At 35.7% G+C, this 26,588-nt stretch overlaps 1 protein-coding gene across 4 annotated transcripts in view; it reads right to left on the minus strand.

Moving 5' to 3' along the window:
• Positions 1-26,588, minus strand: part of LOC138710684 (monocarboxylate transporter 14) — a 594,707-nt gene that overhangs the window by 113,963 nt on the left and 454,156 nt on the right. For all 4 annotated transcript variants that reach the window (XM_069841745.1, XM_069841747.1, XM_069841748.1 and 1 more), the window contains exons 2-3: positions 15,156-15,480; positions 5,783-5,926 (exon numbers count right to left, since the gene is read on the minus strand). In XM_069841745.1, the coding sequence (XP_069697846.1) occupies positions 5,783-5,926; positions 15,156-15,480 (469 nt within the window). The remainder of the gene's footprint in view (positions 1-5,782; positions 5,927-15,155; positions 15,481-26,588) is intronic.

The raw sequence follows: 26,588 nt of genomic DNA on the forward strand, positions 1-26,588 counted from the left end.
GCTCGTTCAGTACATCTCAATACAACAATACGCATTGGTTGGCAGGATCGAAAAAACTGAATAAGCTGTTTTGTTGGCCGTGTTTGTTATTTTCTACAGATAACGGTGTATGGTGTAAAAGTGGCTTTGACAATTTAAATACTTTAACATTGTCTATTACAAGACACGAAAAGTCAGCAAACCAGATGAATTATATCCTCCCATCTTCCCCCATCAATAAAAGAGCAAGCCTAACTTTCGTGATCAGCATTCGCCCCTGCTATTTTCGTTAACATTCTGCGTTAGAAACACGTGGTAAACGCCATTTTTATTCTAATTATATTTAGTTTAATTTCTGTTACACTTAAAAAATATAATTTGTGCCGAGAAAAACTTTTTTTTTATTAATATTCATTCTCTATAGGCCAGATTTGTGAGCTCTTATGTGCCTTCAATCCAGCGAAAAGAATTCGTCGATATCAGTAATGGTAATATGAGATACATATTTGTTTTTACACTGATAGCGGGTACTTGACTTTAAGTCATTTACCCATATGCAGCCAGTTGTGTAGAGTGTAGACCAATAAATATTGATACAGTCTTTGCCCAAGATACGCCATAGGAGACTGATGTACGCTACACCCGTAATGAGATCAGATGATGATAGAGATTTTTTGGGATAGCACAGGGGACTGCAGGTCCAGAGAAACCTCCTATGTTACCTGGATCACGGGCTCATCCAACACAGTTTATAAATCAGGGGTACGCTGGGAATCGAACCCGGGTGCACACGATTATAAGTTCAGCGGTCTAGCCACCAGACCACCGTGGTGGTCGTAATACGAGATATTTAAGGTGGTAATTTTTAAGTTCCTCTCCCTGCATGTAGCATTCTAAAAAATGGTGTAGTTTGGTATTATTATTATTATTATTATTATTATTATTATTATTATTATTATTACAATTATTATTATGACAATAATTGTTACTGTATGTTCAGGATATTAATCAACACTACATATTCACAAGTAGCGGAACTCATGTGTTATCTTGACGCAAGGTTATAGGTTTAGTCAACAGACCACAAGCAGGAGATAAGGGAAACACAAACAGTTTCTATGGGACTTGGGTCTTCCTTTGCTGTCCGGCATCGAACCAGAATCAGCTGAATTTTAGCCACAGCGGAGGACGAAATACAATGTTTTCACTATACTAATTAAAAACTACTTACTTATTTGTACGAGTATTAATGGTATGTATATTCCTTCGATAATATTTGCCATAACAATAATATTATCGAATGCTTTCTCGTAATCGATGATATTGGTGACGACATGGCAAACCATCCTAGTCTGAGTGTTTTATGGGAATGGTTTGCAGCATCAGAGTGACCTCTTTCCATAGTAAACCCGCACATAATTCACATCTCGCCACAGCGACTGCAGCGACACTCTCTCGGGGGTTTTGGGCGAAATGGGGGCCTTGTTAACGCTATCGATTCAATGCTCTCATCAACCATCTCGCATGATCTGCGGTACCAATATGAACACTAAAACTGTCAATTTATAGTCGGTTAAACGTATTGCAGTAGTCGTGTCATGTTAAGGGAAAGCTTCGGCTCTTAGACTGATGTTATTCATCATCATCATCATCATCGTCGTCGTCGTCGTCGTCGTACTTGCAGGTATTAGGCCTAGTGGCCGGTTACGGTCTCCGTCCGTCTTTTCAGGGGGCGTCCCAAAGATCGTCTTCCATGTGGCATATACCGGAGATGTTATTCAACACTAGGAAATACAGGTTCGAACAGTTAAAGCTTACACCACAGTCCAGTATATATATATATATATATATATATATATATATATACACATAATCACGAAACTTGAGTTTATGAGGGTACTAGGAACAATAGACTGTGCCGTACTGTTTCACATTGTATATGATGAGGCGATAGTAGCGATCCTAGTGGTTAGCAACTATATATGGATGCATATTCCCTACGTATTGAGCTTCGTGACTGTACATCGTCGTTGTTCCTGCAATAACTCATATGTGCAAAATATAAAAATTTTCAGTAGGAAGAAAAAACACATTTATTCATCCTATGGCAGCCGTACATAGGAGACTGTGAATTCTTACATTTTCGAAACAAAGAAATATAATTACATATAGAAAATTTTATTATTTGCTGTATCACTATCTAAGTTATTTAATAGAACAAAAATCTGAAAATCAATAAATATGTCACATAGGAGTTATTGCAGGAACAACGGCGATATATTGGACTGTGGTTACACCATGTGTTCTGTTTTATCAACATATTTAAGACATGTTACACTACACAAATACACCGACGTTCAAAGATATCTCACTTACAACAAAATTTTTTGATCATGTAAGCGAACTTTCTAAGTCACAACCAAAGATAATGAAAACTGACAAAATTTTGAAATAGTTACACTAGTTCTTAATAGGTGACTCTATTATTATTATTGTTATTATTATTATTATTATTATTATTATTATTATTATTATTATTATTATTATTATTGACGGGTACAAAATTATTTAGGAAAATGATGATTTAAATTGAGTAGTATAAATTATTCTCAGCGGTTTCCCGCTAAATTTAATGTTTTTTACAATCATTTTGAATTTTATAATGCGGATATATTCAAGTACTATTGGCGATTTTGACAGTTATCTTCGCCATCTATCCATGGAAATAATAACTAAAGAAGCCACACTTACACGAACAACTTATCGATCACTGTCGATTAGTAGGGGTCAGATATCTTTGAACGCTAGTGTACATTACAACTACCGATTAAAAAAAAAATCTATGCCAGAAAAATCACTCATACTTTCTCGTATGTTTCACATAATATGGCAACAATTCAGTCTTTTTACTGAGCCAAATGGCCGCATCTCTAGCTCAAGTGCTGGTCTTCCACCCAAGCGGACTGGGTTCAATTCACGACCTGGTCGAGATGGAATCTGTAGTGGACAAAGCAGACGTTGCAGAAGGTTTTTTCCGAGTAGTCCCGTTTTCCTCTATCATTCCACCAACACTCTCCACCTTCCACTCATTTCATTTATCATTCGCAATAGTAAAAATAGGCTGGGGGTCTGTGGCCCAGGAGCTTATGAGGCTACTCGTATGCGTACGGACCTGGCTTTATCAAGGACTGAAGCAGGATGGCCCGCCTGTCAGCATCTGATTCACGAATGCCACTCAAGTCACCTGTCGGACTTAGACAATCATCGCATATAAGGCAGGGTGGAATGATTTAAACTATAGTGACTTAAATCAAGGTTTAAATCATGATTTTAATCACTTGGTTTTAATTATATAAATCACTGATTTAAATCAAATTATTTTATGATAAAAGTCAATGAATTACTTACTTTTAAGTTATGTTTATTATTAATTTTGGAAATAATAATTTACAGATATAACTTATCCTATATGTTAACAATAGCATACTCATTGGATAAATAATTAAAATCAGTTTACTTTCTTATAGTTTCCTAATACTTCTAAATTAATATATATATATATATATATGGTTTATTTAACGATGTTCGAAACTGCAGAGATTATATCAGCGTCGCCGGTGTGCAGGAATTTTGTTCAGCAGGAGTTCTTTTACATGCCAGTAAATCTACTGACATGAGCCTGTCGCATTTAAACACACTTAAATAATGCCATCGACCTGGGCCGGGATCGAACCCGCAAGCTCGAGCACAAAAAGCCAGCGCTATACCAAGTACGCTACCGAGGACGACTTTAAATTCAAACTGCTGTTTTTTTTTTAATTTGTTTTATGTAATTTTTGAGTTAACATCCAGTAGTAACTTGCTATGCTAAGAAAAAAAAAGTCATTTTATTGAGTGTGCTGAGTTGTTCTGCTTGTAAAAGTGTAGCAAGAACATTGCTGTTAACTTAAAATGAGTAACCCAGGCCGAAAACGTGATCGAGTTTAAAGAGAATTAAAATTTATGTATATCTTTGAACATAACCAAAACAACAACAATAATGGCGTGAGCAGGAGAGTTAATGGACGTAGAACTATGCTTATCAACGAGGGCGAAATTAACCTAGTGACCATCTTACCCCGTCTGGTGTTGTACAGTATCAGGATTCGCTGCTGTGGTTACACGTCTCGCCGTTCTACAGTCACAGAGTCCACGGAGTTCGCGTGCACCGCCGCTCTCTTGAGCTCTCTTTCTGCCGTCTCTTGTGCTCCGTAGCGGTGGTCTTGGGCTTGTTTGATTCGTAATTGGATATCCTCTTCTCCTGTTGTGCTCGTCATCACTTTTTCATTCTCTCAACGTCCGAATTTCAAAGCATTAATTAAATTATCAAGGCTACTGAGATTCCAATTTATCCCGGATAACTTTTTTCTCCTTTATTTGGTCGACCTCGTCGCGCTCGATCGATGGACACCTCAAAAGTCCGGATCGGCTGAGGTCTTACGGAGTTATAGTCTAAGCATAAAATATCTACCGGAACGCACTTTTCGAGGCAGGTTTTGCCCACCCGTCTCGCAGACGTCGAGAGTTCTCTCAGTTTTGCGTGGATGTTTACCGTTACAGGACTCCCTTCTCTACACAGTGGTATACGTTTCGTTTAGATATATTATTTGTTGAACATTTAAAAGCGATTCTATGTAAGACTTTTTGGCTATTTACCGTGCGGAATATAAGTAGGTCTATACAGTGATTCTCGAGGATTTTCTGTCCTTCACGAAGCTTATTTCTGAAAACTTTTGAGCAAAAATGACATATAAACATAGTTCCTATTCTCATTATTTTCAGAGTTACACTAATTTAAAGATATTTGTAAAATATGTTTTTTTCTTTAGTTTGAAGGTAAAAGAATAATAACCTACAAATAGAGAATGAATAATTCAGAAGTATCATTTCTTTAATTGGAAAGTAGGTTATTATGAAGCTAAAAATGTGCTGTGAACTCCTTAGTTGCTTCGTACAGACATCTTTTTCCATTTTTAACTAGAAAATTACATTACTGTTACACACTTATGATAACAATTATTACAAATCACACCACTTCCACCGACTTAATTATTTGCAGTTTAATTTTGCATCCCAATTTACAGACTTGGAAAGTTTACAACACATTTTAAAAAATGTCGCCGTCCGCTTGAGTACACTTGGCCGCACGCTTGTGAACGGCACTCGTCGCTCTACGTAGCTGCATACGGCTATCTTTGATTTCCGTAGCGCTCGCGCTGGCTGCTGACTGTACGCTGACCAAGATCACGCGTTCACAGCAATGCGTTCCAATAACGAAACGTAACTGTCTAAATATTGAGAATAGGACCCATGTTTATGTGACATTTTTTTTTTTTGCTCAGAATGTCTTCGGAAATAAGCTCCGTAAAGGACGATGAATCCTCGTGAATCACCCTGTATAAAAGCAATTATATCATTCACAACATGTTAAACTGGAACTGAAATGCTATGAAAAGCACAAACTATATTATAATAAGAAAGTATGTAACACGGATTTCTTCTTTGATAACGGTTGTTGAAACTGGTAACTAATAGCCTATATGGTATGTTCCTGTTCACGTAGTGCATGATGTACATACTAAATTTCACAAAATATGATTAATAATTTTCAAAACGAAGTATACAGCTATAAACTCCATGTGATAATTTATCATGAAACAATTTTATTACTTTCTTACATTCAAGTACAGTAGTATTAAGAACAGCGGCGTTGGTAGTCCTCCAATAGTACACTATTATAATGTGTGGCAAGACATGTACTTACCTCCCATGACGCCGTAGGTAATCATGAGCACGTTGACGTTGGGCGAGAATGTGCTGAGAATGAAAGCGACGCAACCGATGACGCTCCCCGCTATGCAGACGGTGCGGCAGCCAAACTTGTTGGTGAGTGCGCTCACCACGGGCCCTGCAATGAGATTCGGTCTTCTGTCATCTACATTCCATTATTATTACTATTATTATTATTTATATAAGAAATCATTCATTTCACCCACAGTTCCGGAATCGGAACATAGGTACCACCCAGAAATTTAATCCCGAGGCTTTAATTTAGACTTGAAGATCTTTAACGTGCAGGAAAACTCTGATATGGAACACGTGGCTTGAAGTCCTTCCCGGAGGATTTGCGCTCCTGATTTTTGCGACCTGAAAAATCAATCGACCCAGCCGGGTTTGAATCTGCAACCCTTGAGTGTAGATTGAGATTATATAAGGAATACTGGAAAGAATTATGAGAATTTCGTGAGAATGAGTGAAAGAAAAAATAAATAATTTGAATGAATGAATGAATGAATGAATTAGCAAATAAAATAATGGAAAAATAAATGAACAAGTGAATAAACATCTGAATAACTGAATGCTTGGGGAAATAAACGAATAAGTGAATGTATAAACAAATGAATGAATGAATGAATTAGCAAATCAATCCATAAGAAAATAGATGAATAAGTGAATGAATGCATGAATAAATTAATGCTTGTGGAAATTAATAAGTGAATGTATAAACGAATGAATGAATGGATTAGCAAATCAATAAGAAAATAGACGAATAAGTGAATGAACGCATAAATAAATGAATGCTTGTGGAAATGAATAAGTGAATGTATAAACAAATGAACGAATGAACTAGCAAACAAATTCATAAGAAAATATATGAATAGGCGAATGAACGTATGAATACAAGAATATTTGGCGGAATTAATGAGTAACTGAAAGAATAAACAAATGAGTAAATGGATTAGCAAATAAATTCATAAGAAAATGGACGGGTATGTGAATGAACGTATGAATACAAGAATATTTAGCCGAATTAATGTGTAACTGAAAGGATAAACAAATGAGTAAATGGATTAGCAAATAATTTCATACGAAAATAGACGAATACAAGAATATTTGGCCGAATGGATAAATAAGTCGAAGAATGAGCAAATAAATTCATGAGAAAATAGATAAGTAAATAAATGAATAAATGAATATATAAGTTAAATAATGTTTGAGGGAGCGAATGAATAGGTGAATTAATAAACGAATGAATGGATTAGTAAATAAATATAGAAAGTAGACAAATAAGTGAATGAACATATGAATAAAAGAATGCTTGGCCGAATGAATAAACAAGTGAAAGAATGAACAAATAAATTAATGGATTAGCAAATAAATTCATGAGAAAAATACATAAATAAGTGGATTAATGAACATTATGAAAAAAATGCTTGAATGAATGAATGAATGAATGAATGAATGAACAAATAAATTACTTATTGGTGTGGCAAATAAATTCACGAGAACATTGATGAATGAATGAATGAATGAATGAATGGATGAATGAATAAATAAAAGAATGCCTAAGCGAATGAACAAATTAATAAATGGATTAGCAACAAGTTCATGAGAACATAGATGAAAAATAATAAATATATACAGAAAATTAATGGATTTAAAATTTTGTGCATTTCATTAAAATATATTTTTACAGCATCGCGACTTCAAACATTTTTCTGTGAAACGTTTTCTGGGGTATTTGCTCTAACTTCAAAACTGTATTTTTAAAGTATATTTATCTCTATAGCTAGTAATTCTTAAACATGTAGGTGGATTTCAGTATATTTGGAGTCAGAATTTCTTCCTTCAGAACTAGCAATACTTCTAAACGTGACACACAAGACTCCAACGACAAGTGTTCCATCTAATTCTGAATGCAACTGTCGTGGAGTCTCTAGTAAACATCATTAACAACTCTTTAGAGTCATTTCATTAATATGATTATTGTGTTGACGAGTATTGACGTGAGCTTTTTTCCAAAACCTGTCGTGTTTGTTTCTCAACACCCCACTTCAATATACACTACTTGAGTTCCAAAGTTCCTAAAGATTTTTATATGTGTAAAATTTATTTATTTATTTATTTATTTATTTATTTATATAAATCCACCACAAACAGATCAGGCTTCTAATTACAGGTGGCTTACATAGATACATACACAACATACATAATAAAAAAAAACAAAACAAACAACACAAACGAAAGAAAGAAAATACGTACATAACGGTAATAGATGCTAGAATACAATATTGCAGTTAATATAGTGCCAAATGTCAATATAATGATCCAAAATGATTTAAAAACTAGAGTAAAAACATTATAATACACTTCTTCATAATTTAAATATCTAAGGAAATGCAATTCTTTTTAATATTGTATGAAATTTTTCAACTGTTAAACTGAAATCTAATTGAAAATCACAGTTTAAAGACAGAGAGTTGTAAGTATTACACATAACAAACAATGGAGAGTTCTTGAAGAAAACAGTTCTAGGAATAGGAATAATAAAAGGTTGCCTATGACGTAATTCTGTTCTTTTTACATTGAACTGAAGGAATTTAAGAAAATCACAGTTATTCAATATACCATTAACAGTCTTATAGAGTAAAATTTGGCTATTTATTAATCGTCGAGATTTTAAAGTTTTATAATTAAATTCAAAAAGTAACTGATTATATGAAATTTGCTTGTTGTAAGACGACACGTGATGTTTTTTTTAAATATAAATAACGTAAAAATCTTTTCTGTATCCTTTCTATTTGCATCTGATGGGACTGGGACTGGAACTGAGGTGACCAAATTACAGACGCATACTCTAGCTTACTCCTAACTAGAGTTTTATATAGAGTATCAATAGTATTTATATTTTTTAATTCTTTAATTTTTTTAGGTCTATGAATTGATTAGATATATAGGAGACAGGGGAGATTGATTGGATGGATGGATGGAAGAAAAGCAGGGCATACAGACGGACGGACAAATGGACATAAAGATAGTTGAAATGTTATTAATAGATAAATAAAAAGGGAACGATAAATGACACAAATCATTAACGTAACCTACAAAAAGGGTGGTCTGTAAGTGTCCGTAACTCAGGCCCCTTTAGCGCAAGTCATGATTCTGCTCTTCATTACTTAGAGTCTTGGGTAGTTTTAAACTTTAAACCTACCCAAGGAGCATTAATTCCTCTGGGCTTCCAATTTAAGGCCTGTATTCAGGTTGTCTTTCTATATTCTCCAGGATGATTGATGAAACAAAAGCATCTAGGGATTCATTTCTATGTGATACTTCGAGCACGAAATGTATTGTGTCCTATTCCCAGTATTTAAGACGCTAGAGTTGTTTTAAAAGAAAGGAAATGAGAAACGTCGCGAGCAGGACGAAAGGAAATTAATGACAGATTCAAGCAAAATGCTTTGCAAACCATGAAAAAGTACACCACAATTTATAAAGGAAATGTTCAAAAAGTTCTTCCGGTTCAATGGCATTTTGCCGCAAGGGAGTGAACCGCGCACGTAGTGTATTCTACACTGCAGCAGTGAGGCATGCTCAATAGTAAATATGTACGTTTGTAGACAAACAACCCCTGTTCACAATGCGACGGAATACTTTTAACGTGCGTTTATGCGCTTTACGTTCGAGAAATCTGGTCATACTTTCTGTTAATATGGTGACGTCATCCAAGCACGTTACGTTACGCAAGCGATATTATTCGTGTACAGATGGGAGTGATTAAGGAGGGAATATAAAGACATAAATCGTCAATTTAACACATTTTAATTCGAAAGTATTTAACTGTGATATTTATTTCCGAATGAAGCGGTTACTAAAAAATGGCCTAACTAGCACTTTTTTTTTCAAAAATAACTTCTTCCATTTTATTGTACTTCTTTAGAAGACGCATCTGGTCAGTAGAAAAAGGACCCAGTCATAATTATAATTCTAGCAGAAAACACAATGTATTTCTGGATTGGTTGAAGAAGGGCCCAATTATTGTTATAGGCAGGTTAATGTAACATCATATTTCAGTATGTAGAAGAACGGCCCTTCCTTTGCCAGCTTCTATTCATGAAAATGTTATTTCATTAATGTACTCTGTAAGTTTATGATATAATACATTTTATACAGGAACATCATTATATTTTTAATGGCATTTCTAATATTAACTTGGCTATACCTTTGGATTAATGGTTGAGAACCGGAAGCACCGTTTGCTACCCCCTTCCGCGACTGGAGTAAAATACAAACAAATCACTCTACTAGGTATAGGAGGGAAGAAAAGTAGTTCATCCATTTACGTAAACTAGGAAATTTTGAGTTTGATAATTTTCATTAGGTTTTTGTTTAATGAAAATACAGTACAGTATTAACAATACGTGTTTTTACTCACGAACTGATGCGGACGTATTCATTATGCAGTGTATATTATATTTCTACAGAATATTAGCGTACAATATAAAGAATGAAGTTAAATTGAAAAATAATCATAATATGGAAATGTGTGGCCGTTCATTTCAATTCAGGCTTCAGTTCTTTTGTGCATATTATCGCACTATAGACTATTGTACCTAATTCCAATTACCAGTTTCGTCTCTCGTACTAGTAACTCATGTTGAAATAATTCTGTGCCTACTCTATAAAAGAGTACCTTACGTACTGTAAATTCAATCTTCACTTCTGCCCGATCCGAAAAGATAAAATTACTCAGACATGCTATCTACTGTCCGCCCAAGTGGTTTTGTCGCAGGGTCGTAGAAAGGGGAAAATCACGTGACAATCACTTAATGAGGCCCTTTTATTTAACTTATTTTAAACAGTTGTATAACATTACGTAGACGTCCAATTCCTAACAGAAATTAATGTTTTCAGAAAAGAGCTAAGGCAGCCCAGTCACTAGCCTGGGCGAGCAGAAGCGGATGGGGGAAACCGGGATGCGACGTGGGCAAACGGATGACAATAGCTGTGCGAAAATATGATTGAAAGCTCTTTCGTCACTGGAAAACGCGAACATATTTTTGGAACGTACTATACTCACTCAGTACTGTTTACTGTGACCGTAAGGTGACTTTGATTGCAAATGCGGCCTTGGTTGTGTGTGGAGGACATGTGAAGTTTACTAGTAGAAGGGGTGGGAGTGGAGTACATTAAAAAACTCAGGCACAATAAAAATTGAAGTAAAAATAAAATGAAGTCCCTGTAGTTTGGAGTTCCAATTTTCTGAGTATGACATCTCTTCGGTTTGAATTTACTTAATGTATGTATGTATGTATGTATGTATGTATGTATGTATGTATGTATGTATGTATGTATGTATGTATGTATGTATGTATGTATGTAATAGTTTAGAATTTGATTTCAGTTCAAATTATATTAATAATAATAATAATAATAATAATAATAATAATAATAATAATAATAATAATGATTTAAGAGAAATTTTATTCCTAAATAGTAGACTACCTGGGTAGTATTGTAGAAGAATGGCCCAATTATATTATTTTCAAATTATAATTATTAAACACTTTTCAAGAAATAACAGAAAGAATTATCTTCTTGGAAATGCTTTAAATATGAGACGGTAAAGAATTAAGTTTGTGTCGGTATTTGATTATGAGATATTCAGTTTTTTGTTCCTCCTGTAAAATTTTAAAATGAAGAGTTGGTCCCTTCTTTGAATGACCGCTTTAAATGAATCCGATTCTCTGTAATGACATAGGCCCTAATTGTAATGAAATTACAACTTCAAAGAACTCACTGACGTCATAGTAAGGTGTGAATAGTTTCGATTCGATGTCAATTGCATTGTTGTCTCGAGATTGGGCTTCGTGGTAAGAGGAAGCAATGTGAAGTAAACGACGAGAAGACTTCGTTCTTGTTAAATTTAGATGCGGGGAGTATAAAGACGGAAATGGAAAGAAATTTCAAAATTTTATTTCAAATCCCAAACATCCTTACAACCCCGACCATTCTCACAATAACACGAACAGTACACAAGTTTCACGCAATTATAGGGATGCGATGAATACCCTGTCGCTTTTTATTTTTTACAAACAATTCACGTAGAGTAGTCTACTAATGAAAACAGACCACGTTCACATAGTCCAGAGTAAGGATCCTTAAATTATTTGCTTTTGAATAGCAGAGAATCACCCTGTATCATTTTGTCTTTAAGATTTAGGCCTAAAATATTTTGTTCTTCTGAAATGTCGGTTGATTTTATGGTAAAAAAATGTGGTATATTGTATAGATGAATGTAACCAGCTATTCTTAGTGGGAATTTAATTTCGATTTCACTTCAAGAAAAAAATTTTGCTCTTATACAGGATTGTTTCCGATCTCTGATAACGAATTTGAATGACGTCATGTGCGTCAGGAACCACACCTACAGATAAATTGCGGCGAGAGTAGTGAGTGACTTCATAATCAGAGTGCACGGTGTATCACAGCAGCAATGCCCAAGAAAATCGAGCCTTTTTGGGAGGGATACATAACAACCCTTTCCGATGCCAAGTACAGTTACGTAAAAATCATAGGAGCCTGCAGAAAACGTGGTTTCGTTATTTCCAAGAAAGACATCTTGTGTGTATCTAGTAAGACTGGCAAAGCTCGAATGCGATTAATTCCAGAGTGGAAAAAGCAAGCAAATCCACCCCCCTCACAAGTCGCTGCACCCTACGAGATGTTACAAATTAATTCCATTCGAGCTTTACCAATCTTATTAAGTACACAGAAGATGCCTTTCTTAGAAATAACGAAACCTCGTTTATTGCAGGCATCGGAAAGGGTTGTTATGTAGCCCTCCCAAAAAGGCTCGATTTCCTTGGGAATTTCTGCTGTGAGTGCCGTGCACTCTGACTGTGAGATCACTCACTACTGGTCTGTCACCTCGCGCCACACTTCAGCTGTCATGTGACTCCTGACGCACATGATGTCATTCAAATTCGTTATCAGAGATCGCAAACAACCCTGTAGTATGTTTTCTGTTAAAGACTACACAGTGAAACCTCTTTAACCTGGATACGTAAGGTTCAATAAAATATTGTTTAATCTAACGGGATGTCCAAGGCAGAGGGAAGTAGAATTTTTGTAGCAGGCAATGGAAAGTAAATTACTGTTCATAATGTTACGGAACTACATTATTCAAACACTTTATCAGTTGGTTCGTCATTAACAGTTTTGTGAACTTTTCTTCTTTTTCCACTGCAATTTTGTTCGCATGCATTTGATATTGAGGTTCTATTGTTGCTAATGTTTGAAACTTTTTTTTTAGTAATGGCGGGTACTTGACTTACGTCATTCATCCATATGAAGCCAGTTATGTTGACCAATTTATCGACAGAGTCGTTGCCCAGGTTGCGCCATAGGAGGCTGGTCTACACTACACCCGCAATGAGATGATTATGGAGATTTGTTGGGATACCACAGGGGGACTGGAGCTCCCAGAGAAAACCCCTGCGTTTTCTGGATCATGGGCTTGCCAGCACAAGTTATAAATCGGGGGTACACCGGGGATCGAACCCGAGTTCACAGGATTATAAGTCCAGCGCTCTAGCCGCGAGACCACCTATGTTTGAAAATGTTGCTTTAGAAATTTCAAACTCTTCTGCAATTTTCCTACAACTAACGCCGTAACACTAACGATCAATAACTTCTTTCTTCCCTTCAATGGTTAAATCCACCAACATACACGTACTCATATTGAGGCACTATACATGCTGCACAAACTGACTCTCATAGGTAAACACCTCAACAGAGGCTGATTTATACACTGCAGGCCTACTGAAATAATTTAGCATCATACAGTTTACTGTTACGAAAAAAATGAAAAATAATGTATGATATTCTTATTGAATTTGGTATTCCCAAGAAACTAGTTTGATTAATTAAAATGTGTTTCAGTGAAACGTACAGCAGGGACCGTATAGCCCAATTTGTCTGACGCTTTTCCAATTCACTGCGGCCTAAAGCAAGGAGATGCACTATCACCTTTACTTTTTAACTTTACTCTAGAATATGCCATTAGGAAAGTTCAGAATAACAGGGTTTGGAATTCAACGGGTTACATCAGCTTCTTGTCTATGCGGATGACGTGAATATGTTAGGAGAAAATTCACAAAAATTAGGGAAAACACGGAAATTTTACTTGAAGCAAGTAAAGCGATAGATTTGGAAGTAATTCCCGAAAAGACAAAGTATATGATTATGTCTCGTGACCAGAATATTGTACGAATGGAAATATAAAAATTGGAGATTTATCCTTCGAAGAGGTGGAAAAATTGAAATATCTTGGAGCAACAGTAACAAATATAAATGCCATTCGGGAGGAAATTAAACGCAAAATAAATGTGGAAAATGCCTGTTATTATTCAGTTGAAAAACTTTTGTCATCTAGTCTACTGTCAAAAAATCTGAAAGTTAGAATTTATAAAACAGTTATATTACCTGTTGTTCTGTATGGTTGTGAAACTTGGACTCTCACTTTGAGAGGGGAACAGAGATTAAGGGTGTTTGAGAATAAAGTTCTTAGGAAAATATTTGGGCTAAGAGGGATGAAGTTACAGGGGAATGGAGATAGTTACAAAACACGCAGAATTGCACGCATTGTATTCTTCACCTGACATAATTAGGAACATTAAATCCAGACGTTTGAGATGGGCAGGGCATGTAGTACGTATGGGCGAATCCAGACATTCATATATAGTGTTAGTTTGGACATCGGAGGGAAATAGACCTTTGGGGATGCCGAGACGTAGATGGGAGGATAATATTCAAATGGATTTCAGGGAGGTGGGATATGATAGAGAGTGAATTAATCTTGCACAGGATAGGGACCGATGGCGGGCTTATGTGAGGGCGGCAATGAACCTTCGGGTTCTTTAAAAGCCATTTGTAAGTATGTAAGTAAGAGAGAGGTCCACAGTTGCTGTACTGCACAAGAAAAAAAGCCCTCATTCCACTGTGCTAATGGCCCTTGTAAAACATAAGGGTTCAATGAAACTCAGCTCTAAACAGGTAGCAGAAATACACACTAGAACAAGAGAATAGTCTAAGATAGAACTATAAGGAGTGTCCAGCTTCCAGAGAGGATATATTGGACAGGTAAAAGCATAGCAATTTGTTCGGTTTTAAGAAAATATATTCAATATAATGAGGTGTCTAACATATAGAGGTGTCAAAATACAGAGGTTTTACTGAATGAATGAATGAATGAATGAATGAATGAATGAATGAATGAATGAATGAATGAATGAATAAAGTAAGTAAATAAATAAATAAATAAATTAATTAAAATAGATAATTTTGAGCCCTCTCACCTGCACTGAGGTACATGCCGGACAACAGACTGCCGACCCATGCTGTCTTGCCTTTGCCTTCGCCGAAGAATTTTACGAACTCCCCCAGGAAGACGCCGAAGGTGTAGGCGATGCCGTCGACGATCATGTTGCACATGAAGCTCGCGAACACCACGACCCAGCCGTAACCGCCGTCCGGGGGCGGGGGCAGGTCGTGGTACTCGCAGTACGAGATAGCATCCTCGTCAGGCGGGCTGCATTCGTCCCCTACACCAGCGCCTTCAGCGTTGAGGGTCAGCCGCGCCGTTTCTTCCGCGCGTTCCGAGCACGAGCATTCGCTCTCCGTCTGCAACGGAAGACATCACACCATCAGTCTGGAGTCACGGGTGGAAAATATCATGAGCAGACTGTGAGAGAGACAATAATAATAATAATAATAATAATAATAATAATAATAATGTATTATTATGTTTCATGAATGTTATATCACGTGATTAAATAAATAAAACCAAATATAAAATATTTCTCCTTAAAATGTATGCTTCATCCTTAGACACGCTTCATTTAACATTTAGTATACAGAGTGATTCACGAGGATTTACCATCCCTTACAGAGCTTATTTCCGAAAGCATTCTGAGCAAAAAATGTCATAAAAACATTTGTCCTAATCTCAATATTTTCAGAGTTACACTAATTTGAAGTTGTTTGTAAAATACCACTATTCTTGAGTTTTAAGGGTAAAAGAATATTACAGATAGAGAATGTAATATTCAGAAGTATCATTTCTTTAATTGGCTAGTGTTGTTAATTGCTTTGTATAGATTTTGTTTTTCAATTTTTAACTACATATGACATCATTCTTACGCACTTCTTACAAAAATTGTTACAAATCATAAGACTTTACGAACTTGATTTTTTACAGTTTAATTATGCATCCTAATGTACCGTCTTAAAGAATTTACAAGAGTATGTGGCGTGATTTGTAACAATTGAAGCGGTGAAATCAATAACCGTTCAAGTCCACTTGTGGTCATTCATTTTTTGCAAATTCGAAATTAAATTTTGAATATTTCCACAAGTGTTACAACTTTAAAAGTTGGTATACTACTTTGTCTTGATCTCTAAAACAACCAGAAATATTACCTGCAAAAAATAATAATTAGGTAAGAAATAATAAAAAAAGTTTTTTGCATTTTTCTCGAAACTTGTGTAAATTGACTTGAATGGTTATTGATGTCACCGCTTCAATTGTTGTAAGAAATGCGTAAGAAAATGTAATTTTGTAGTTAAAGATCGAAAAAAAAATCTGTACGAAGCAACTATGGAATTCACAACACATTTTTAGGTTCAGAATATTAGTTAATTAAAGAAATGATACTCCTGAATAGTTCATTCTTTATCTGTAATATTCTTTTACCATCAAAACTCAAGAATAACGGTATTTTACAAACAACTTCAAATTAATGTAATTCTGAAAATGTTGATATTAGGACAAATGTTTATATGACTTTCTTGCTCAGAATGTCTTCGGAAATAAGCTCCGTAAGAGACGGTAAATCCTCGTGAATCACCCTGTATAATCAATGATGAGCGTTATTGAACAAGTTTATTGTTTATTTTTAGTAAAATAACAAGCACAAAATTATAAACAGAATTCTTCCCTGAAAGAGTAAAAAAACTCGTACTCAGGGAGTTATTTAAATCCATAATTAACAAGAATAAACATAATTATTAGACAGAAAGTGGGTTAAAATACTTAAGGATAAATTAACTTTACAATACAATTTCAATTTTAACACTTTAACTCTTACAAATACATAGGCTATTATACAAATATATATTATTTGAAAATTAAATTTCTAAATTTTTTAATTTGCTGGCACTAAAATTTTGCAAACTAAGGTATTTTTCAATTAGGCCTATTTTATTACAATTATAACCTCGGACCAAAGTAGGTACCATGGCTAAGAGCTGTGCTTGTGGAACACTTGGTTCCTCCAGTCATATAAAATCGGATCTTTTAGTTCCATATTTATGATACAATTTGAACTTATTGCGATTTTTTTGTATGAAGTTTAATAAAGCAACATAATAAATTTGTCTAATTTTAAGAACATTAAAATCAGTGAACAAAAGTTCGGATAAGTAATCAAGAGATTTATTAAGGCACATTTTAATTATTCTTTTCCGAACTAGTCTTCAGTGAAGTGGCATTGCATGTTAGTTTGTATATACCTGTTAATTTGTATATAATATTAACTTTAGATATAGAGCTGCAAATCAAGAATACGGTACTACTCCTGAAGTAAATGAATAAGCTACACATATTTTCCATTTTCGGGTTACAGTCTCGACTTTTCTTTCAGTCTCCGACATAGTTCACGAATAAAATTTCTTCATAAAGGGTGATTCAGATATAACTGTGAAAACTTTGGGGGTGAGTTCTCCACGGCTAAAGAAGGAAAAAATATCACATACTCACTATTCCAGAAATGTCTAATTCATGACTTGTCGAAATATTACATTCAACGGTTTGGTTTCGAGGTACAGACAAACAACTTGAACCAATCAATTGCGCCGTTGAATTAATGTTATCAACAAACTATTCTACTTGCAAATATATGTACATTTACGATGACCATGATGCGGCTGGTCCACGCATGAAATGAAAAAGGTGGGAAAAAAATTTGTTGTGAACTGTCAGTAAATGAACAATAATTAAAATAAAGAAATATTATATTCGTCATGTGCTATTGTAAATACATTCTGTCAGCTTGAAGTAAAATATGACATGTTTTATTGTCGCTGAATGTAATCTTTCGATTGTAACTCACAACCAGAGATTTCCGGTCATAAATTACCTCCCCCCTCCTGTGTTTTAGGTGTGATAAACACACCCTCAAAGTTTGTACAAATACAGTGCGTTCGTAGCTCGGCCGGACCGTTCCGCGGCCTTCGACTGGATGAAGATTGGCGCGCCTGCCGCCAGAGTAGCGCTGTAGCTATCGCTGACGCGCCAGTCAAGTCCGGCCGAGCAACGAACGCACTGTATTTTTAATAACCCTGTATAGTACTTTTCTGGTAAATTCATGTGTCAATGGAAGAATTAATTTATGAACAGATTTCCATTACTTAGACCTACAGCTTGCATTATAAACAAGTTACACTAATAATCCAAAAGAATGTATAATGGACAAAAATAATCCTTGTAATTCATTTCATGTTTGTTTCAACGTTAGACCATTTAAAATGTATATAATATAGCGAAAATAGAACAACGGTAAACTGAGAATGGAGAAAAAGGCACAGTACTTGCAGAAAACTAACTTTCTTTTATCGAGACACAGTCCTATTTCGGTAGGTTAATTGACCGAGCTACGCCTGGCCCCTCTAACATACGATTGGATTTATATAGCGATGGCTGAGAACCAGACTGTTCTAAGTCCAACTTTTTATAAGAAAGAAATCTGTGTTTCATTGTGTTTCAGTTCTTGTCTGCATACATGAATCGAACAAAATTGTAAATATTCCTCTTCATAAGGTTGCTATGAAGCTATTCCAAATCGTTTCATGAAGCTTTGAATGTCAGGAGCTTAAAATAGCTCTCCTGAAAAAAAAATTATTAAAATGGACTTGGAACAGTCTGGTTCTGGGCCACCGATAGATTCTATCCTTTCGGAGCAATAGTAAGATCACTTTTAAAAAACCGGAAGCCAATAAATCATTAAATTGGTTGGGGTTGGGCCGCTCTTCCAGCAAAGCTATGTGATTGACAAGGAAAACAGGAAGCTGTGACAGATTAGAAACAGTTGATAGGGAGGCCTTGACTGTGGTGGACATTACACGCACGCCAGATTCAAAGAGGCAATCAAAAGGAGATCGCATTTTCTATTATGAATTTTTTTCTTTGTAAACTAAAAGTAACAATTTACGAGTGAATTAACAGCCCTGGCAAAATTATTCTCTCATTGTATAGCAATTTACAAATAAAGTGAATCAGTAAAATTATTTGGACAAGGGTTGTAAACAAATCTGACAGTACCGGGCGAGATGGCTCAGACGGTAACGTTTGAGACTCGCATTCGGAACTTCCAGGTTTTTCATAGTTTCCTTCGGTCACAAAAGCATATGTCAGACTGAAAATGATCTATAACACACAATAGAAACAGAAACTCAACAATATTCAACGGTCTACTGATATACAGGGTGGAAGGTAACCAATGCATCAAAATGAAACTGGTAATAGATCATGAGGAGAGGTTTGAAAAATCTAATTAAGTTTTTTTTCTAACACTCACCGGTTTAAAGGAAATCGTTATGTTTCTATTAATCATTTGACAACATCATGGCTAATGCAACAACTCTAGGGAGTTTGGCAACCCATCACATACTTTCCCCTCTCCCTCTGCTGTACTCAATCACACGCACTCGACAGTGTAGTACGTTGCAAGATTTATTTTAACGATTTTCGCAATTATTCAATTTAAATTCATGGCTAAACAGTTTAATTTGAAAAAAAAACAAACAAACAAAAAAAAAAAAACTCAAGACACTAACTATTCAGGTCATTTTTACTCATCTCCTTGTATAGTAATCAGCCATCTCTCTCGGACTGTTACTGCAATAGAGCGCTGCAAACATTGGGCAAAGACTATTATTTTTGCTGCTTAACGGTGTTTCATCGAAGGAAAAGTACAATAAAAGTTTTGTTATATTTAACATGTAGAATCACCTCTTAAATTTTCCACTCTGCATAAAGATCCTACACACGCGACATGACCATAGATCTGAAAGCGTGTATAAATAAACTTAACAAAAAATTTAACAGAGTTCCTGTTTAAAAGAGTTCCATTTATCACTTCACGATGTATATCGTAGCCATTACCGTCATTATCATTAGCACAGTCATCGCCAACACCACATTCATCGTTAGCTAATAGTCATCATATCACAGCCATCATGGGCATAGTCGTCATTGTAAACATCATAGTCTTCATCGTATCACAACCATCATGAGCATAGTCGTCATTGTAAACATCATAGTCGTCACCTATCATAGCTATCATGACATAGTCGCCATTGTCAACATCATAGTCGTCATCGTATCACAGTCATCATGAGCATAGTCGTCATCGTATTATAGCCATCATGACATAGTCGTCATTGTCAACATCATAATCGTCACCTATCATAGCCATCATGACATAGTCGTCATTGTCAACATCATAGTCGTCATCATATCACAGCCATCATGAGCATAGTCGTCATCGTATTATAGCCATCATGAGCATAGACGTCATTATCAACTCCATAGTCGTCATCGTATCATAGCCATCATGAGCAGTCATTGTCAACATCATAGTCGTCATCGTATCACAGCCATAGTCGTCACTGTCAACATCATAGTCGTCATCGTATCACAGCCATCATGAGCAGTCGTCGTCACTGTCAACATCATAGCGTCATCGTATCACGATCATGAGCATAGTAGTCATTGTCAACATCATAGTCGTCATCGTATCATAGCCATCATGAGCAGTCGTCATTGTCAACATCATAGTCGTCATCGTATCACAGCCGTCTACCATAATCGTCGTCAATGTTCTCGTCGCCATCATCACCATTATCCATATCATCTCCATCGTTCATGATTATACTTGTAAGGTAGATATCATAGTAGTCATCTGAAGAACTAATCCTTCAATGTTCATGTCAGCGACAAGGGGGATGATGAATTGCAACCATGATAACACACATGTTCCGACTGGACGGACTGACGACCCTCCAAACACATGACGATAGTGACTCATAACTCATCGGCGCTGTAGCCATAGCATGTGGACGACGACGTCTGACCGCAGCCAGGCGGCGCATCCAGGGAACTCGACTCGCGTCACGTGTTCTCGACGCCGCAAAGTTGAACGCCGCAAAGTTAAAGGGAATATCTCAACGTCTTATCACACGAAGAGAAGCAATGTTCACTCACCCATCATTGAAATTTAATACAACTTCTTGCAATAATCTATATTCCTTTTTAACTTCGTTCATCAGCCATTGCTTCATTATTATTATTATTATTATTATTATTGTTATTATTATTATTATTATTATTATTATTATTATTAAATTTGCAAAGAACTGTAGATATAGAAATTGGCTTATACCTACGGTGTAGTTTCATTATTTAACCGGTAGAACGACATTTGTCAGAGTTAATATATCAAGGCATTTTCAGAATAAAATTGATGCAGTTGTTTCCCGTTGCTGTCTAAAAATGAAATGTGAATTATTGATAAATGTTGGTATTATAACAAGAGAAATAAAAATGCGCAAAACATTTGCCCAAAATTGTTCTCGACAGTCAAAAATTTTACTTAACATTTGCAGGGTTAGAATCAATGTCATGAGAATAGAAAACCGAATCACTACTCATTCGGATAACACCATGATTAGCTTTAATATTTGTGAACATGCTGTACATTCATCTTTTGCAACAAATCTACGCTGAGCTACATGCAATCTAGAGTACAACCTTCAGGCTTTCCATGTACCTAATAGTTGCTAATGTACTAGCTTGATTGAGTGCAGCCTGTTCAATTTCCTTAATCAAAATGCATGTGTTTAATTAGATCATATACTTTCTCTTTATAGAGGTCTGCCTGACAGGTTATTTGAAAATAAACCAAATACAATACACTTACAAGGAAGGTTCACCAAGTGATAAATGGATTTTCACAACGATTTTTCCTCCGTACGTTCCACTTCAAAAGAGAAATCTCCCTATAAATTTCTACATCCGGAGAAGGCCTGGCTTTCGAGATATGTTTTTTCAAAATAATCGCTTCACATTGCCATCGTCAGGAATAAAATGTTTAATGCTTTAAATGTTTATGCATTGCCCTCAAAATCGGAGAAGCTTATGAAAACACACTTCTTCAGTTGTTTCAGGAAGTATACTTTCCATCTGTCAGTGATTACAGCATTCTTTTTGTACAATCGTGGAGCAGTTACGCGAGGTAGACAAGCTGTAGAAAGAATAACGTCAGAAGGTAAAACGGTGGAATTGTTAACCATTCCAAAACACACAACTCCGATTGTTCAGGCTCTTCACGTTTAAGGCTTTAGACCTTGGAAAAAATTCACTGAAGTTCTCTGATAGTGTTTTGTTACTTGGCACGAATATTATATTGCATCATAAAGATAATGTAATAAAATTGCAGTCAACACATAATCAGTTTTCATCTCCTAGATATGTGAATATGTTTAAATATGGCTGGCATAAAGCAGGGTTTCTTGGCAACAAACCTGCTAAATTCGTTACTCCTGTAGAATTCTGCTTTCACGTTGATGTTAAAGCTGACTGTAAGAAAGTTATTTTTCTGAAATGTTCGTGGTGCAAAGTTCCACTGTGTTTTGAGCATTTTTACAACGATGTTCGTGGTGCAAATCGTGGTGCAAAGTTCCACTGTCTTTTGAGCATTTTTACAACGATGTTCGTGATGCAAAGTTCCACTGTGTTTTGAGCATTTTACAACGATGTTCGTGGTGCAAAGTTCCACAGTGTTTTGAGCATTTTTACAACGATGTTCGTGGTGCAAAGTTCCACAGTGTTTTGAGCATTTTTACAACGATATTCGCGGTGCAAAGTTCCACAGTGTTTTGAGCATTTTTACAACTATGTTCGTGGTGTAAAGTTCCACAGTGTTTTGAGCATTTTTACAACGATGTTCGTGGTGCAAAGTTCCACAGTGTTTTGAGCATTTTACAACGATGTTCGTGGAACAAAGTTCCACTGTGTTTTGAGCATTTTTAAAACGATTTCCTCTACTGTGATCAATACATTGAGTAATTTCAGGTATGCTTGCATTTCCTTATCATTCATTCATAGACTGTTCTATAGTCAATTTCATGAATATTCTATATTTGATATGTCATTTTCATAGCAAATTATTTAAGGAGATTTTAACAGAACGGTATGCAGCTAGATGAGATTTATTGCCTGATATATCTAGCACATAGCACTGTTTGCATTAGCTGTTATAGCTCTGGATTGAAGAATTTGAAAAAATCATATTTCGAAAACTAGGCTCTTACCGGATGTAGAAATTTATAGTGAGATTTCTTATTGAAAATGGAACGTATGGGAGAACAATTGTTGTGAAAATCCATTATCACTTGGTGACCCATTCTTGTTAGTGCACTCCACAAGTCTGCTTTACTTTTCCCGAGTAGAATTGCGAGTATATTATAATTTTAAGGATAGTGGGATGTGACAACCACACAATTCTAGCTCTAAAATCACTACATTTTAAAATCTAAAATAAATTAAAATCCACTTAAAATACTGTAACTCTATGAAACTTTTATCAAACATCAAGCAACCATTTATGTACTATTCTAAGATGAAGATAAACCCCTGCGGTGGCTGAGTGGTCAGACCTTCAGCCTGTCACACAGACGGTGCCGGGTTCGAGTTCCGGTCAGGTTTTTCACTGAAAAATCCATAATTACACTTGTAGCGGACAAGGTTGCAGTTGGGTTTTTTTGTCGAGGTTCTCCTGTTTCCCCATTGTTAGGGATCTACATCATTCCGTCACATTCCATAGCATTCCCCGATCGCCGGCTGGCGACACATGGAGGAGGGTGGCTAGAGACGAGGGGGATTGCCTGCTCGAAACCTGGATACGCAGCGAACCTTAGTGTAGTCAGCCAGTATGAGTTTGGGAATGCGCCTAGTTTGAGGGTTTTTTTCTTTTGTACGGAGGAGGGACCCGAAGGCTTGCACTGCAGCCTAAGGGATATTATGCTTACCACTCCTATTCTGTGAATGATTGGGTAGCTGAACGACCGCGCTCTTGTATAAGTACAGCACGCCGCACCGTGACCTTAACTCGAGCTACGGGGTATGGATGATGATATGTGAATTAACGATGGCGAAACGAATCCGAGGTCCAACGTCGAAAGGTACCCAGCAATTCTGCTTCAGTTGGTTGAGGTAAACCCCCGGAAAAACCCCAACCAGGTAACTTGTCCCAATCAGAATTTGAAACCCTCTCCCGTAAATTCCATTCCATTCCCAGATGAAGATATCTTCTTACTCAAATGATTTACAGAGTGGTCCAAAAAGGAGTACTACCCAAGAAGAAATTTACATTTACTTGTATTCAGTCAGATAGTACACGTTTCTAAAATATATTTTGTTTACAGGTCTTTCAATTTGTGCGGGCATGATGAGAATATTATCACTACCGGTATTATTATTATTATTATTATTATTATTATTATTATTATTATTATTATTTGACAAGCTGGTTCATATTAAAATAACAAATATATAAATATAGATTATACAATATGCAGAATGAACAATAAGTGTGGAATATTGTTAATAACTTCTTAAATTTTAATTTTACAAAAAAATGTTTATACAAAAACTGCTGGAGATAAACCGTACAATATTATGCCAGTGATCGAAAACAGTTATGCAGACATACAGGGTGTGACAGAAAACTAATTTTTTTTAAATGGCACACTACATTAAACTTTACATATTCCGAATCTTCATTAAATTTTACGTATGAATGCGTAGAAACTTCACCCATTCTCCCGTTCCTTGTCTCTTAACTATTTATTAAACTTCTTTCTTGGATTTCAAATATGAGACAAGTATGTAAAATTACGTTGAGTAGGCCATAAAACTAAAGAAACACTATGACTAACCAAACTTTATCACAGATGCCCAAAATGAGAACCATTCACAGTCAAACAGTATCTCAGTCTAACACGAAAACAGTCCATTATAGATATGAGATGGAACAGAACAGTCATATAACTGTGAGGAAGACAATGGACTAATTTCGTGATAGACTGGGTTATTTTTTGGCTGTTAATGGTCAGTATATATTTTCCATTAATAAACTTCCTCGTATGTAATCGTAAAAAACTTTGTAACTGATTCAACAGTTCATAGCATAAATACACGTCAAAAATGACTTTCACACTCTATCGGCAAGTCTATCGTGCTACCAAAAAGCAGTGCGTTATATGGCAGTAAAATTTTTAATAGCCTCCGTTTGGATATTAAAAAATCAAACTCAAAACATAATATTATTTAGGGCCAAATTACAGAAGTGTCTAATTTCTCAGGCCTTTTATTCTGTAGGTGAATTTATGATGTTCAACAACGTTTCATGAATATTTCTGCTTTGTATTAAGTACTGATATTAAACCTTCGTGTTGTACTACTAGATTATATTGTAAATTCTTCTGTATATATTTCAACTAAACTGTGAGTATAATTAAGACTTCATAGCATTATTAAGATTTTTTTACATGTTCCATATTCTACCTGTGAAGCGATGCACGAATACTATGGAATGTAAATAAATAAAATACAGTACAATACACCCTACCAGAAAATGTTCTCAATGGCAAGATGGCAGTGTACAGAACAATCCATTACCTCAACTGCACAGTTGGAAGCATATGATGGCATGGATGAATTATTTTAATCAACGTCAATGAATAAATTGTTTCAATTTGATGTAGCACGTATGGGCGAATCCAGAAATGCTTATAGAGTGTTAGTTGGCAAGCCGGAAGAAAAAAGACCTTTGGGGAGGCCGAAACGTAGATGGGAAGATAATATTAAAATGGATTTCAGGGAGGTGGGATATGATGATAGAGACTGGATTAATCTTGCTCAGGATAGGGACCAATGGCGGGCTTATGTGAGGGCGGCAATGAACCTCAAGGTTCCTTAAAAGCCAGTAATAAGTAAGTAAGCAAGTAAGTATATAAAAATACAGAGTGGACCTTACTTCTTAAAACTTTTTTACGGATTTTAGGATATCGATTTGATGGAGAAAGATATTAGGAGTTGGCAACACTGCCTGGAGTAAATATCAGAGTAGGTAGATATCTCTAACAGTGGAAATTTAGTGATATCGCAAGAGACAGCAGAAATTTATAAGAAATTGATTACGGATACTTTCAGAAATCTTTACTCATTAATTGTTTCGAAAGAGGTATAATGCGTAAGTATGGCACTCAGTTTTCAATTCCACTTTTCCACGAAAACTCATTTGCACAAATCAATTCAATAATGAATCTAGAACACGCAATGATTTCCTATAACCTTCAAGCATTGTTGTATTTCATGGAAAATTGTAGGCATTGCTCTAAATAACCGAGGACAGGTCAAATAGCTCTATCGGAAACCAATTCAGTTGCAAAGCAGGATGCTGCGTTCTCCCACGCGATATTACGCATGACTGCATACAGTAAGTAGTGAGGGCCTTTCAGATTTTTGAAGGACTTCTTTATCGGGGCATATACATTTCCCACACTTGACAGTCCTTTATGAAGAACGCACACTGAAGAACACAAAGTAGAGTCCCATTAATTGAGGTTAGGACGTAGCTAAGACGACGTAAGACATAATAAAGACAACA

The sequence above is a fragment of the Periplaneta americana genome, chromosome 12 (assembly GCF_040183065.1).
Source record: "Periplaneta americana isolate PAMFEO1 chromosome 12, P.americana_PAMFEO1_priV1, whole genome shotgun sequence".
Taxonomy (NCBI): Eukaryota; Metazoa; Arthropoda; class Insecta; order Blattodea; family Blattidae; genus Periplaneta; species Periplaneta americana.